Source organism: Oncorhynchus kisutch, linkage group LG10 (genome assembly GCF_002021735.2).
Source record: "Oncorhynchus kisutch isolate 150728-3 linkage group LG10, Okis_V2, whole genome shotgun sequence".
NCBI lineage: Eukaryota > Metazoa > Chordata > Actinopteri > Salmoniformes > Salmonidae > Oncorhynchus > Oncorhynchus kisutch.
This window is the reverse complement of record NC_034183.2, coordinates 16,687,443-16,703,935: the sequence shown is the minus strand read 5'-3', so window position 1 is coordinate 16,703,935 and position 16,493 is coordinate 16,687,443. Positions and strand designations below refer to the sequence as shown.

At 45.6% G+C, this 16,493-nt stretch overlaps 1 protein-coding gene across 6 annotated transcripts in view; it reads left to right on the top strand.

Moving 5' to 3' along the window:
* The window catches only part of LOC109897832 (SRSF protein kinase 2), a 97,588-nt gene that overhangs the window by 73,603 nt on the left and 7,492 nt on the right, over positions 1-16,493 (top strand). For all 6 annotated transcript variants that reach the window (XM_031833223.1, XM_031833220.1, XM_031833219.1 and 3 more), the window contains 10 exons: positions 21-108; positions 214-301; positions 416-522; positions 2,756-2,921; positions 4,386-4,411; positions 4,551-4,866; positions 5,720-6,625; positions 11,579-11,694; positions 12,135-12,242; positions 12,337-12,406. In XM_031833223.1, coding sequence (XP_031689083.1) covers positions 21-108; positions 214-301; positions 416-522; positions 2,756-2,921; positions 4,386-4,411; positions 4,551-4,866; positions 5,720-6,625; positions 11,579-11,694; positions 12,135-12,242; positions 12,337-12,406 — 1,991 coding nt within the window. The remainder of the gene's footprint in view (positions 1-20; positions 109-213; positions 302-415; positions 523-2,755; positions 2,922-4,385; positions 4,412-4,550; positions 4,867-5,719; positions 6,626-11,578; positions 11,695-12,134; positions 12,243-12,336; positions 12,407-16,493) is intronic.

The following is a 16,493-nucleotide window of genomic DNA, read 5'->3' as shown; positions in this document are numbered from 1 at the left end:
TTATGTGTTTCTTGTTTCAGGGTGAAGAACTTTGTGGCGATGAAGGTGGTGAAGAGTGCACAGCATTACACAGAGACAGCCTTGGATGAGATCAAACTGCTCAGATGTGTGAGTAGTGACTCTGGGTGTGTGTGTGTTTCGTTTCCCCATGCCTCGCACACCTCTCTCCCACCCTCTGTCCTGATCTCTCTATTGTTTGTCGTTCATCTCCAGGTGAGAGAGAGTGACCCCTCTGACCAAAACAAAGAAATGGTGGTTCAGCTGATAGATGACTTCAAGATCTCTGGAATCAACGGAATACGTATCCTTGTCTACAGAGGGTGTGTGTGGATGTGTGTGTATACTTATATGCTCTTTATATCTGCATATGTATCTCAGTGATGAAACTGTGGTCCTCCTTGACCAGCTGTCCCAGATGTGTGTATGGTGTTTGAGGTTCTCGGACACCACCTTCTAAAGTGGATCATCAAGTCCAACTACCAGGGCCTTCCTCTTCCCTGTGTTAAGAGTATTATCAAACAGGTATGCCACACACGCTAGTGCTGAGCGGTGACCACCTACTTGTCTGGTCTGTGTGGGGCAGACATGGAAGGGAGAGAATGGACAGTAGAACACGAGAGAGGGATAGAGTGCAGTTGCTTCGCGATGTATCTCTACCTGAAAGTCAATGATCGAAGTGATTGATATTTGGTATTCAGCAGTCATAAAAGTATGTCTTATTTACTTTGAAGAAATACTAAAATAGGGATTTTGTCAGACAGCATAGGCAACATCTCTAGAGATGAATTGAAATGAAATAATAAATTAATCAAATAAACAAATATAATACAAATTTAATACAAATTTAGATCAGCTGATATCTCAAAGTGCTGCACAGAAACCCAGCCTAAAACCCCAAACAGCAAGCAATGCAGGTGTAGAAGCACGGTGGCTAGGAAAGACTCCCTAGAAAGGCCAAAACCTAGGAAGAAACCTAGAGAGGAACCAGGCTATGAGGGGTGGCCAGTCCTCTTCTGGCTGTGCCGGGTGGAGATTATAACAGAACATGGCCAAGATGTTCAAATGTTCATAAATGACCAGCATGGTCAAATAATAATCATCACAGTGGTTGTCGAGGGTGCAGCAAGTCAGCACCTCAGGAGTAAATGTGAGTTGGCTTTTCATAGCCGATCATTAAGAGTATCTCTACCGCTCCAGCTGTCTCTAGAGAGTTGAAAACAGCAGGTCTGGGACAGGTAGCACTTCCGGTGAACAGGTCAGGGTTCCATAGCCGCAGGCAGAACGGTTGAAACTGGAGCAGCAGCACGGACAGGTGGACTGGGGACAGCAAGGAGTCATCATGCCAGGTAGTCCTGAGGCATGGTCCTAGGCCTCAGGTACTGAGAGAGAGAGAGAGAGAGAGAGAGAGAGAGAATGAGAATTGGAGAGAGCATACTTAAATTCACACAGGACACTGGATAAGACAGGAGAAATACTCCAGATATAACAGACTGACCTTAGCCCCCCGACACTTAAACTACAGCAGCATAAATACTGGAGGCTGAGAGAGGAGGGGTCGGGAGACACTGTGGCCCCGTCCGAAGATACCCCCGGACAGGGCCAAACAGGCAGGATATAACCCCACCCACTTTGCCAAAGCACAGCCCCCACACCACTGGAGGGATATACACAACATACATATTATTTTAAAGTAATGTGAATAAATGATGGTTAATAAGTGATAACCAGTATTGGGCATCACTACTGTCATAGGACATGTATTCATTGTTTTATCCTGTGTTGTCACAGTATTCAACCCACATAATGCATAGTGCCTTTAATGTTTCAAAGAAAAAATCATATTAATCCAAAACCGTGACTATTTTGTAAATAATCTAACCGAAACCGAACAGACCTTAAAAAGCACTAACACACACTCACGCATTCATGCACGAACGGGCACAAACTCACAAACTTACTTGACTCATTGACACATTCACATACACACATCACTTTCACTTCCATAAACACTCTTTATTAGCACCAACAATGAGAGGAAGAGAAGTGATATTGCCAGCCAGAGGCACTACTGCAGGCCAGTCCAGTCCAGTACAATACATGTTGTTGACTTCACAAGGCCTTCACCCTGAAGACCAGGGCAGAGCAGCATGTGAATTAATGTTATCTGTTCATCTCTGCTGCCTCCCACTTGAAAAGCCCACTGAAGATGAATAGAAACTGCTCTCAACTTCAATACAAAAGTCCCTAAAATCAAACACTGGCAAACACACACACACACCAAACAAAACAACAACAGCAGCCTTGTCCCCGATGAAGGATGACTAAGATCAAAGGAATGGTTCATTTAGCGTTGTGAGAGCATCAGTGGTGTTTCATCTGGGATTTGTTTGTGTTTGTTTGTGTTTGCTTACACGTGTGTCTGTGTTTGTGTGTGTGTGTGTGTGTGTGTGTGTGTGTGTGTGTGTGTGTGTGTGTGTGTGTGTGTGTGTGTGTGTGTGTGTGTGTTTGTGTGTGTGTGTGTGTTTGTGTGTGTGTGTGTTTGTGTGTGTGTGTGTTTGTGTGTGTTTGTGTGTGTGTGTGTGTGTGTGTTTGTGTGTGTGTGTGTGTGTGTGTGTGTGTGTTTGTGTGTGTGTGTGTGTGTGTGTGTGTGTGTGTGTGTGTGTGTGTGTGTGTGTGTGTGTGTGTGTTTGTGTGTGTGTTTGTGTGTGTGTGTGTGTGCGCATTTGTGCATGCTTGTGTTCCTGTGTTCATGTAGGTTCTGCAGGGCTTGGACTACCTCCACAGCAAGTGTAAGATCATCCACACAGACATCAAGCCGGAGAACATCCTGATGTGTGTGGACGATGCGTTTGTCCGCCGCATGGCCGCGGAGGCCACAGAGTGGCAGAAGGCTGGGGCGCCCCCGCCCTCTGGATCTGCAGGTAGGGTACAGACCACCTCACCCGCTAACTCACTGTCTGTAGAAGAAAATAACAGGGTTAAAATAATCATTATCACCCAAAATCTGTTTTTCCTAAGCCATCTGACAAAATTTGAAGGTGAACTATCCCTATCCCTAAGCGTTATCCAAATAGTTAGTTATTGTAGCCTTCTCCTAATTTCAAACTGAAGTGTTTTGGGAGTCCAACAGTGAATAGTGAATAAAGCCTGTCAGATATATTTTAAAGGAGTACTTAGGACTGTTTTACCCTAAACCTGTGTAGAGAGATCTTTCGCTGCTTGACTTGAGGTTCAGTCTTAGTTGAATCGGTACAGTGCGCTCTTTGTAGAGGAGGTATGAGAGTAATTCATCATGAACTGTTTGATTCTTATGACCAATTGCTTACTTAAAGACAAGGTCTAATGCTAGTGTAGGGAAGTCTCTCTTCTATCCTATTAGCAGTAGATGAATCCATCGGCAGTTCTGATAACTGGAGTGTCCTGCTGTGTATCAGTACAGCGGTCACACCATTAAGGAATCTATGAATCAATCAGATGAATCAATCAGTTGGGCGGTCTCTTAGTTTGTTGCTTCAGCTTGCCAGCCTGAGCCAACCAATCAATTTGGTGAGAGCTCTCTCCTAGTTTGATTTGATAGGCACAGAGATTGCTTGAGTGCTTGTGGCTCCACTAAAAGCTAGATGTTTGTGAGAGTGATCACGGAAACGTGCCTTTAGCAAGGAGGAAAGGGTGGAAGCAGAGAGTTTAAGCATTCTTATCTGGCCAGCACACACTTCCCTATTGTCTTGGCCTATGTTCCTTCAACTTCTCCCTGAAACTTTACTACTTGTTGGTCCTGTCACGTGTGTGCCCTGGAAGTCAGGGGTCAAGTAGTCTCGACATCACACGAATTTAGTCAAAGCAAGGGGTCTTGACCCCTCATGAACTCCTCATGAACCCCTCCATGAGCTGTCTGTCAAACACATTCAGCTCAACCAACAGGAACCCTCTGTAATTAACGGTAATTCCGTGACTGACTTTTCCTCAGAAATCAGTATTGTTCCAGACATCCTCATACTGCTCACACACCTATGAGTCAGGCTGGAATGATGATGACTGATATGTATGTGGGCATTGCGTAACACATGGAGAAAAGGGTTGATTTCTATGAATCTAGGAAAAGGGAATAAAGCTGTCTGAAATGACTTTGATTAAATCCTCCATTCAACTCACAGTTCATCCAAAGATTCTGTATGAAGTCTATAAGAGGGTATAAATAAAGATTCTGTATGAAGTCTATAAGAGGGTATAAATAAAGATTCTGTATGAAGTCTATAAGAGTGTATAAATAATTGAATGGGGTGTTATCTTATTCAGGGGTATATATTATTATTATAGGACTTTGTAGGGATGATATGTTTGAAGGTGAACTTTCTCCTGACTCTGACTCTGTTTCATCCCAACAGTCAGCACAGCACCACAGGCCAAACCGGTGAGTACCACAATGTTCTGTATAAATCTCAGAGCAGAATATACAATGTTTTCTATCTAATTCTAGTCACTCAGCCCATAGGTCGTTGTACATCAGTGACCTTAATAGACTCTTCCTCCTCCTCTCTCCTCTTCTCTAGGTGGGGAAGATCTCTAAGAACAAGAAGAAGAAGCTGAAGAAAAAACAGAAGCGTCAGACCGAGCTGTTGGAGATACGCATGCGGGAGATCGAGGCCCTGGAGAAAGAGGCTGAGAAACAGAGGGCCACAGAGGGCCCCGATGGTGAGGGGGACACACACTCTCCAAAACACACACCCCGCAACGCGGCACTGGGGCCCGCCGTTGCACTGGGCGAGAGTGATGACGACGACGATGATTACGATGAAGAGGATGGAGATGAGGAGGAGGAAGGGGAGACAGAGAGGGAGAGGCCAACCAGGCTAACCAATCACACCTGTGAGTTACATGGTTTGATTGTAAATCAGTGTGGTGGTGGTGGTGATGGTTTTATACTCATTCACTCAATGTGTTGGTTATTCACTCATTCCATTGTGTGTGTATGTGTGTCAGAGCTGTGTGGATAGAGTTCTGTACCAAGCTGAGAGTGAATAGAATTGAATGGAGAACTGGAGGAGGACGAGCCATCCTCCAACCTCTCCACCCACACTAGGCCAACACTCTAAAAGGTGCTGGGTTAAAAACAACAACATTTGGTTTATTTGGTAACCCAGTGCTGGGTAAATATTGGACAAAACACATGCTGGGTTATTTTTACCCAGCCAGTTAATGGGTTAATTTAATCATCAATTGGGTTTCTGTTCACTTTCGTGTTGGGTTAACCCAGCACCTGAGTCTTTTTTAATGTAATTCATAGGTTATTTTCAAGAGGTTTGGCCTATTAGGGCCGTGGCTTTTAATAATTTTTGGCCACCCGTGAGAGTAAATTTAATTGAAGAAAAAAGCATGGCCCTACCGGAAAGCATGGCCCTATTAAGCCACGGCTCCAGTCTTCTGATCTGACCCGCTGGGTCGTAACTCACTAACCCAGAATAAACCCAGCATCAACAACACAACCTTGCTCTTAATTTTTTTTTTAATAACTAAGTGACCTAATGCCTGTAACCCAGTAGTTGGGTCATCCAAACAACCCTGAATTGTTTTAGAGTGTACTGCGTGGGAGAAATGCAAGGCGGATTCATAAACAACTACAGTCTAACCCAAGCTCTCGCTTTCCTCCCACCCCCTCTCTCTCCCTCTCTCCCTTCTCTCTTTTTCACTCCTCCACTCTTTCTCTCCCCCTGTCTTTCAGGTGCAGCCACACCTCAGGAGCAGTCAGAGGTGCCCCCCACCCCAGAGGCAGCAGCAGGGCCAGAGGGGGAGCCCACCCCCAGCACTACCCCAGAGACCGAGACACAGAATCCCACACCCACCACCACTACACCTGGGGATGGCAACGGAGCTACCGCGAACCCAGAGGGAGAGGGGGAGAAGGGGGAGAAAGAGGAGGTTAAGGAAGAGAATGACAATGAGGAGGTGGAGGAGGAAGATGGGGAAGAAGAGGATGACGATGAAGAGGACTTGGTTACAGCTCCTGCCGAAAAAGATGAGAAAGAGGAACCAAGAACAGAGGAGGAGGTGAAGGGTGAGGAGACCAAGGAGCAGGAAAAGGACAAAGAGGAAGAGGAGGAGGAGGACGACGATGACGACGACGATGATGATGATGACGATGATGATGAAGACGACGATGCTGATGAAACAGAAACAGGCGCTGACGACCTCACTAACTCCATCTCCACCACCATGGGACACAACAACAACACCACCAAAACCAATGGCCATGTCCTCCTAGGGGGTGAGGAGAGGGACAGGGAGAGATGTCCCAGAGCCAACCCCCCAGCCCCTAACTCCTCCCCCATCCCTCTGCACTGCCCCCTGGTAGAGTCAGAGATCAGCTGCACGGACAGGGATCAAAGCTCCCTCAGCTCCTCCTACGAGCTCTTCAATGGCGAGGTGGTCACGCCGAGCCTGACCAACGGGGCGCAGCGCCACAGGGGCACGGCGCCACGCTTCCCTGACCTGCCTCTGGACCCTGACCCGGGTAGCCCCGTCACAGTGGGTGAAGCTGGTCAACCGGGGTCCAGGACATCCCCTCACAGCCCCACTGCAGACCGCAGTCGTACTGTGTCGTCCTCAAGCACTGGGGACACGCCTAAAGGTGAGATATTTCTCCTTTCTCTCTATTTTTCTCTCTCTTTCACTCTTTCACCCACATGCATAGACACAGATATGCATATACAGCTAAAATGGCACGGGAGAAGAAGGCCTTCTCGTGTGGGGGAGGAGGTAGCGAAGTGTGTCCCCAACAGATTGTGTTTTTTTGTTAGTTTATTTGCATTGTTTGTAACTTGTACATTTAAAAAAATATATATTATGTTGCCGCTACCATCTCTTATGACCGAAAATAACTTCTGGACCTCAGAGTCTGACGAGTTCTACGCAAACAATTTACTGCTTTCTCGGGAACAGGCCCAGATCCCTGTGATTTGCTTGAAGAGGAGGCAGAGAAAAAGTGCCGGAGGGCGAGCTGCCTTCTGAGAATTCATAGGTGATCGAATAAACCCCCACTTCCTTCCATTCTGCTAGCAAACATGCAATATTTGGAGAATACCTACGCAATCAATTAAATTACATTCAAAACTGTAATATCTTATGCTTCACGGAGTCGTGGCTGAACGTCGACACTATCAACATACAGCTGGCTAGATATACGCCGTACCTTCAGGATAGAACAGCGGTGTCTGGTAAGACAAGGGGCGGCAGACTATGTATTTTTGTAAACAACAGCTGGTGCACGATATCTATGGAAGTCTTGAGCTATTGCTCGCCTATGATACAGTATCTCATGATACGCTGTAGACCACACTATCTACCTAGAGAGTTTTCAACTGTATTTTTCATAGCTGTTTTACATACCACCACAGACGGAGGCTGGCACTATGACAGCATTGAATGAGCTGTATTCCGCCATAAGCAAACAAGAAAACGCTCACCCAGAGGCTGCGCTCCTAGTAGCCGGGGACTTTAATGCAAGGAAACTTAAATCCGTTTTACCAAATTTCTATCAGCATGTTAAATGTGCAACGAGAGGAAAAACAACTCTGGACTACCTATACTCCACACACAGAGATGCATACAAAGCTCTCCCTCACCCTCCATTTGGCAAATCTGACCATAATTCTATCCTCCAGATTCCTGCTTACAAGCTAAAATTAAAGCAGGAATCACCAGTGACTAGATCAATAAAAATGTGGTCAGATGAAGCAGATGCTAAGCTACAGGACTGTTTTGATAGCACAGACAGGAATATGTTCCGGGATTCTTCAGATGGCATTGAGGAGTACACCATGTCAGTCAATGGCTTTATAAATAAGTGCATGGTTGACGTCGTCCCCACAGTGACCGAAGGTACATACTAGAGGTCGACCGATTATGATTTTTCAACGCCGATACCGATAATTTTTTTGTTGTTGTTATAATGACAATTACAACAATACTGAATTAACACTTATTTTAACTTAATATAATACATCAATAAAATCTATTTAGCCTCAAATAAATAATGAAACATGTTCAATTTGGTTTAAATAATGCAAAAACAAAGTGTTGGAGAAGAAAGTAAAAGTGCAATATGTGCTATGTAAGAAAGCTAACGTTTAAGTTCCTTGCTCAGAACATGACAACATATGAAAGCTGGTGGTTCCTTTTAACAGGAGTCTTCAATATTCCCAGGTAAGAAGTTTTAGGTCGTAGTTATTATAGGAATTATAGGACTATTTCTCTCTATACCATTTGTATTTCATTAACCTTTGATTATTGGATGTTCTTATAGGCACTTTAGTATTGCCAGTGTAACAGTAGAGCTTCCATCCCTCTCCTCGCTCCTACCTGGGCTCGAACCAGGAACACATCGACAACAGCCACCCTCGAAGCAGTGTTACCCATGCAGAGCAAGGGGAACAACCACTCCAAGTCTCAGAGCAAGTGACGTTTGAAACGCTATTAGCGCGCACCCCGCTAACTAGCTAGCCATTTCACATCGGTTACACCAGCCTCATCTCAGGAGTTGATAGGCTTGAAGTCATAAACAGCTGCTGGCAAACGCACAAAAGTGCTGTTTGAATGAATGCTTACGAGCCTGCTGGTGCCTACCATCGCTCAGTCAGACTGCTCTATCAAATCATAGACTTAGTTATAACTTGATAACACACAGAAATACGAGCCTTAGGTCATTAATATGGTCGAATCCGGAAACTATCATCTCGAAAACAAGACGTTTATTCTTTCAGTGAAATACGGAACCGTTCCGTATTTTATCTAACGGGTGGCATCCATAAGTCTAAATATTCCTGTTACATTGCACAACCTTCAATGTTATGTCATAATTACGTAAAATTCTGGCAAATTAGGCGGCCCAAACTGTTTCATATACACCGACTGCGTGCAATGAATGCAAGAGAAGTGACACAATTTCACCTGGTTAAAATTGCCTGCTAACCTGGATTTCTTTCAGCTAAATATGCAGGTTTAAAAACATATACTTCTGTGTATTGATTTTAAGAAAGGCATTGATGTTTATGGTTAGGTACACATTGGAGCAATGATACGCACCGCATCGATTATAAGCAACGCAGGACACGCTAGATAAACTAGTAATATCATCAACCATGTGTAGTTAACTAGTGATTATGATTGATTGATTGATTGTTTTTTATAAGATAAGTTTAATGCTAGCTAGCAACTTACCTTGGCTTACTGCATTCGCGTAACAGGCAGGCTCCTCGTGGTGTGTAATGAGAGGCAGGTGGTTAGAGCGTTGGACTAGTTAACTGTAAGGTTGCAAGATTGAATCCCTGAGCTGACAAGGTAAAAATCTGTCGTTCTGCCCCTGAACAAGGAAGTTAACCCACCGTTCCTAGGCCGTCATTGAAAATAAGAATGTGTTCTCAACTGACTTGCCTAGTTAAATAAAGATTAAATAAAGATGTAAAAAAAAAACATTTAAAAATTGGCCAATCAGTGTCCAAAAATACTGATTTCCAAATGTTATGAACTTGAAATCGTCCCTAATTCGGCCATTCCGATTAATCGGTCGAACTCCAGTACATACCCCAACCAGAAGCCATGGATTACAGTTAACATCCGCATTGAGCTAAAGACTAGAGCTGCCGCTTTCAAGGAGCAACCCGGAAGCTTATAAGAAATCCCACTATGCCCTTGCCAACCAGGCTACAAAGGGAAGCACAGCCGAGAGCTGCCCAGTGACACAAGACTACCAGATGAGCTAAACTACAGTACTAATATGCTCGCTTCGCGGCAAATAACACTAAAACATGCATGAGAGCATCAGCTGTTCCCGAAAGACTATGTGATAACGCTCTTCGCAGCCGATGTGAGAAAGACCTTTAAACAGCTCAACATTCACAAGTCCGCAGGGACAGACAGATTACCAGGACGTGTACTGCGAGCATGTGCCTTCACTTACATCTCCCTGTTCGAGTCTGTAATACCAACATGTTTTAAGCAGACCACCATAGTACCTGTGCCCAAGAACACTAAGGTAACCTTCCTAAATGACTACCGACCCACAGCACTCACGTCTGTAGCCATGAAGTGCTTTGAAAGGCTGGTCATGGCTCACATCAACACCATTATCCCAGAAATCCACTCCAATTTGCATACCGCCCCAACAGATCCACAGATGATACAATCTCTATTGCTCTCCACACTGCCCTTTCCTACCTGGACTAAAGGAACACCTATGTGAGAGTGCTATTCATTGACTACAACTCAGCGTTCAACACCATAGTGCCCTCAAAGCTCAATCAATAAGCTAAGGACCCTGGGACTAAACACCTCCCTCTGCAACTGGATCCTGGACTTCCTGACGGGCCGCCCCCAGGTGGTAAGGGTAGGTAACAACACATCCACCACGCTGATCCTCAATACAGGGCCCCTCAGGGGTACGTGCTCAGTCCCCTCCTGTATTCCCTGTTCACTCATGCCTTCACGGCCAGGCACGACTCTAACACCATCATCAAGTTTGCCGATGACACAACAGTGGTAGGCCTGATCACCGACGAGACAGCCGATAGGGAGGAGGTCCGAGACCTGGCCATGTGGTGCCAGGATAACAACCTCTCTCTCAACGTGATGATTGTGGACTACAGAAAAAAGAGGACCGAGCATGCCCCCATTCTCATTGACGAGGCTGCAGTGGAGCAGGTTGAGAGCTTCAAATTCCTTGGTGTCCACATCACCAACAAACTAGCATGGTCCAAGCACACAAAGACAGTCGTGAAGATTGCACGACAATGCCTATTCACCCTCAGGAGACTGAAAAGATTTAGCATGGGTCCTCTGATCCTCAAAATGTTCTACAGCTGCACCATCGAGAGCATCCTGACTGGTTGCATCACTGCCTGGTAGGAGAACTGCTCGGCCTCCGACCACAAGGCACTACAGAGGGTAGTGTGAATGGCCCAGTACATCACCGGGGCCAAGCTTCCTGCCATCCAGGACCTCTATACCAGGCAGTGTCAGAGGAAGGCCCTAAAGATTGTTAAAGACTCCTGCCACCCTGGTCATAGACTGTTCTCTCTGCTACCGCATGACAAGTGGTACCGGAGCACCAAGTCTACGTCCAAGAGGCTTCTAAACAGCTTCTACCTCAAAGCCATAAGACTCCTGAGCACCGAATCAAATGGCTACCTAGACTATTTGCATTGCCCCCCCCCCCTTTTACACCACTGCTACTCTCTGTCGTTATCATCTATGCATAGTCACTTTAATAACTCTACCTACATGTCCATATTACCTCAACTAACCGGTGCCCCAGCACATTGACTCTGTACCAGTATCCCCCTGTATATATTCTCGCTATTGTTATTTTACTGTTGCTCTTTAATTACTTGTCACTTTTTTTTCTTATTCTTATCTGTATTTTTTAAAACTGCATTGTTGGTTAGGTGCTCATGTGTAAGCATTTCACTGTAAGGTATCACATTTGATTTGATTCGACTTGACATGAAGTCATAGAGACACATGTACTGGACATTCTCTGCCTGCTGCCTGACCTTTTCCCCAACAATAACACATTTATCCTAACTAGATGATGTAGTTCTAGCCAAGGCCAAAGCAGCAGACCTCCTGGTCAACCCCCTGGACCCTCGCAACGCTGACACACTCCGAGTCAAGATAGCTGACCTGGGCAACGCCTGCTGGGTGGTAAGTTGTGTGTGTGTGTGTAGGTATATGACTGTGTATAGGGTTCTCAAACCCTTTTCCTGGAGAGCTACCCTCCTGTAGGTTTTCACTCCAACCCAGTTGTAACTAAGCTGGTTCAGCTTTTCAACCAGCTAATTATTAGAATCAGGTGTGCTAGATTAGGGTTGGAGTGAAAACCTACTGGACGGTAGTTCTCCAGGAACAGATGGAGAGCCCTGGTGCACAGTATGTGTATGGGTGTTTTGCAATAGACACAGATGCATAATATACAGTACAGTATAGTTTATCCATCTCCTCTCTCTCCTCTTTCTCTCGCTCTTTCTCTTCCTTTCTCTTTCCCCTCTCTCTCTTCTTTCTCTCGCTCCTCTCTCTCCTCTCTTTCTCCTTCCTCCTCTCTCTTTATCCTCTCTCTCTCCTATCTCTTCCTCACTGTCTCTCAGCACAAGCACTTCACAGAGGATATTCAAACCAGACAGTACCGCTCCATAGAGGTCCTGATAGGAGCTGGGTACAGCACTCCTGCTGACATCTGGAGCACCGCATGCATGGTGAGCACACAAACACACACACTCACACACATGCCTGTGCACACAAACACACATCAGTACTGACTGATGACACGATCCGGTCTGTGTCCTGCAGGCGTTTGAGCTGGCTACAGGAGACTACCTGTTTGAGCCTCACTCTGGAGAGGACTACTCCAGGGATGAGGGTGAGTCTATACACACTGTTCTCCTAATAGACCAGCCTCATACTAAACACAGTAGTACATGATTATCTATGTAGTGATGTAGAAATAGCTGTTTAATATGTGTCGTTGTGTTGTTAATATGTGTTTAGACTGAGTAATTGTGTAGGTACAACTGTTGTACTGTCATGTGAGATTTGCTCAACTGAATTAGATGATACGTTATATATAGTAATACACTGTAGTAGTAGATATTATGAAAGCTTGATTGTAAATTGTTTTATAACAATGGGCCCAAATCATGGACTAAAGATGTCCAGCAGATTTTAGTATAGTGCCTTCTAGTTTCCCTATCTGCTATTATCTATTTATCTATCCTCACATTCTATACCTGACTCAACATCTTTACCTGACCTAACTCATCCAATCCCCACATTAAAACCTTGTCGTACCCTATCCCAGTATTCACATCCACACCTTCTCGCTCCATAAACTCTTCTTATCCCCATATTCACATCCATACCTTCTCACTCCCTAAACTCTTCTTATCCCCATATTCACATCCACACCTTCTCGCTCCCTAAACTCTCCATATCCACATATTCACATCCACACCTTCTCGCTCCCTAAACTCTCCCTATCCCCATATTCACATCCACACCTTCTCAGTCCCTAAACTCTCCCTATCCCCATATTCACATCCACACCTTCTCACTCCCTAAACTCTCCCTATCCCCATATTCACATCCACACCTTCTCAGTCCCTAAACTCTCCCTATCCCCATATTCACATCCACACCTTCTCACTCCCTAAACTCTCCATATTCACATCCACACCTTCTCACTCCCTAAACTCTCCCTATCCCCATATTCACACCTTCTCACTCCCTAAACTCTCCCTATCCCCATATTCACATCCACACCTTCTCACTCCCTAAACTCTCCATATCCCCATATTCACATCCACACCTTCTCACTGCCTAAACTCTCCATATCCCCATATTCACATCCACACCTTCTCACTCCCTAAACTCTCCATATCCCCATATTCACATCCACACCTTTTCACTCCCTAAACTCTCCATATCCCCATATTCACATCCACACCTTCTCACTCCCTAAACTCTCCATATCCCCATATTCACATCCACACCTTCTTGCTCCCTAAACTCTCCCTATCCCCATATTCACATCCACACCTTCTCACTGCCTAAACTCTTCTTATCCCCATATTCACATCCACACCTTCTCACTCCCTAAACTCTCCCTATCCCCATATTCACACCTTCTCACTCCCTAAACTCTCCCTATCCCCATATTCACATCCACACCTTCTCACTCCCTAAACTCTCCATATCCCCATATTCACATCCACACCTTCTCACTGCCTAAACTCTCCATATCCCCATATTCACATCCACACCTTCTCACTCCCTAAACTCTCCATATCCCCATATTCACATCCACACCTTTTCACTCCCTAAACTCTCCATATCCCCATATTCACATCCACACCTTCTCACTCCCTAAACTCTCCATATCCCCATATTCACATCCACACCTTCTTGCTCCCTAAACTCTCCCTATCCCCATATTCACATCCACACCTTCTCACTGCCTAAACTCTTCTTATCCCCATATTCACATCCACACCTTTTCACTCCCTAAACTCTCCATATCCCCATATTCACATCCACACCTTCTCACTCCCTAAACTCTCCATATCCCCATATTCACATCCACACCTTCTTGCTCCCTAAACTCTCCCTATCCCCATATTCACATCCACACCTTCTCACTGCCTAAACTCTTCTTATCCCCATATTCACATCCACACCTTCTCACTCCCTAAACTCTCCATATCCACATATTCACATCCACACCTTCTCACTCCCTGAACTCTCCATATCCCCATATTCACATCCACACCTTCTCACTCCCTAAACTCTCCATATCCCCATATTCACATCTACACCTTCTCACTCCCTAAACTCTCCATATCCCCATATTCACATCTACACCTTCTCACTCCCTAAACTCTCCATATCCCCATATTCACATCCCAAATCAAATGTAATTTGTCCCATGCGCCGAATACAACAGGTGAAATGCTAACTTACCAGCCCTTAACCAATAATCTAGTTTTAATAAAAAATAAGTGTTAAATAAAAAATAGTCCAGGTATCCTTTTGATTAGTTGTTCAGGAGTCTTATGGCTTGGGGGTAGAAGCTGTTAAGAAGCCATTTGGACCAAGACTTGGTGCTCCAGTACCGCTTGCCGTGCGGTAGCAGAGAGAACAGTCTATGACCAGGGTGGCTGGAGTCTGACAATTTCTAGGGCTTTCCTCTGACACTGCCTGGTATAGAGGTCCTGGGTGGCAGGAAGCTTGGCCCCAGTGATGTACTGGGCCGTACTCACTACCCTCTGTAGTGCCTTGCGGTCGGAAGCTGAGCAGTTGCCATACCAGGCAGTGATGCAACCAGTCAGGATGCTCTCGATGGTGCAGCTGTAGAACATTTTGAGGATCAGAGGACCCATGCTAAATCTTTTCAGTCTCCTGAGGGTGAATAGGCATTGTCGTGCAATCTTCACGACTGTCTTTGTGTGTTTGGACCATGATAGTTTGTTGGTGATGTGGACACCAAGGAACTTGAAGCTCTCAACCTGGTCCACTACAGCCCCATCGAGGAGAATGGGGGCATGCTCGGTCCTCCTTTTCCTGTAGTCCACAATCATCTCCTTTGTGTTGACCACGTTGAGGGAAATGTTGTTATCCTGGCACCACACGGCCAGGTCTCTGACCTCCTCCCTATAGGCTGTCTCATCGTTGTCGGTGATCAGGCCTACCACTGTTGTGTTATCGGCAACTTAATGATGGTGTTGGAGTCATTCCTGGCCATGCAGTCATGGGTGAACAAGGAGTACAGGAGGAAACTGAGCATGCACCCCTGAGGGGCCCCTGTGTTGAGGATCAGCATGGCAAATGTGTTGTTACCTACCCTTACCACCTGGGGTCGGCCGGTCAGGAAGTCTCAGATCCAGTTGCAGAGGGAGGTATAGTCCCAGGGTCCTTAGCCTAGTGATGTACTTTGAGGGCACTATGGTGTTGAACGCTGAGCTGTAGTCAATGAATAGCATTCTTACGTAGGTGTTCATTTTGTCCAAGTGGGAAAGGGAAGTGTGGAGTGCAATATAGATTGCATCATCTGTGGATCTGTTGGGGCGGTATGCAAATTTGAGTGGGTCTAGGGTTTCTGGGGTAATGGTTTGATGTGAGCCATGACCAGCCTTTTAAAGTACTTCATGGCTACAGATGTGAGTGAGTCTTTAGGCAGGTTACCTTTGTGTTCTTGGGCACAGGTTGAAAATGTCAGTGAAGACACTTGCCAGTTGATTTGCGAATGCTCGGAGTACACGTCCTGGTAATCCGTCTGGCCCTGCAGCCTTGTGAATGTTGTCCTGTTTAAAGGTCTTTCTCACATCGGCTACGGAGAGCGTGATCATACAGTCGTCCAGAACAGCTGATGCTGTCATGTATGCTTCAGTGTTGCTTACCTAGAAGTGAGCCTAGAAGTTATTTAGCTCATCTGGTAGGAGCGTGTTACTGGGCAGCTCGCGGCTGTGCTTCCCTTTGTAGTCTGTAATAGTTTGCAAGTTCTGCCACATCTGACGGGTGTCGGAGCCGGTGTAGTACGATTCAATCTTAGTCCTGTATTGAAGCTTTGCCTGTTTGATGGTTCGTCAGAGGCCATAGCGGGATTTCTTATAAGCTTCCGTGTTAAAGTCCTGCTCCTTGAAAGCGGCAGCTCAGTGCAGATGTTAACTGTAGTCCATGTCTTCTGGTTGGGGTATGTACGTACAGTCACTGTGGGGACGACGTCATCGATGCACTTATTGATAAACCCAGTGACTGACGTGGTGTACTCCTCAATGCCATCTGAGGAATCCCGGAACATATTCCTGTCTGTGCTAGAAAAACAGTCCTGTAACTTAGCATCTGCGTCATCTGACCACTTATGTATTGAGCAAGTCACTGGTGCTTCCTGCTTTAGTTTTCGCTTGTAAGCAGGAATCGGGAGGATAGAATTATGGTCAGATTTGCCAAATGGA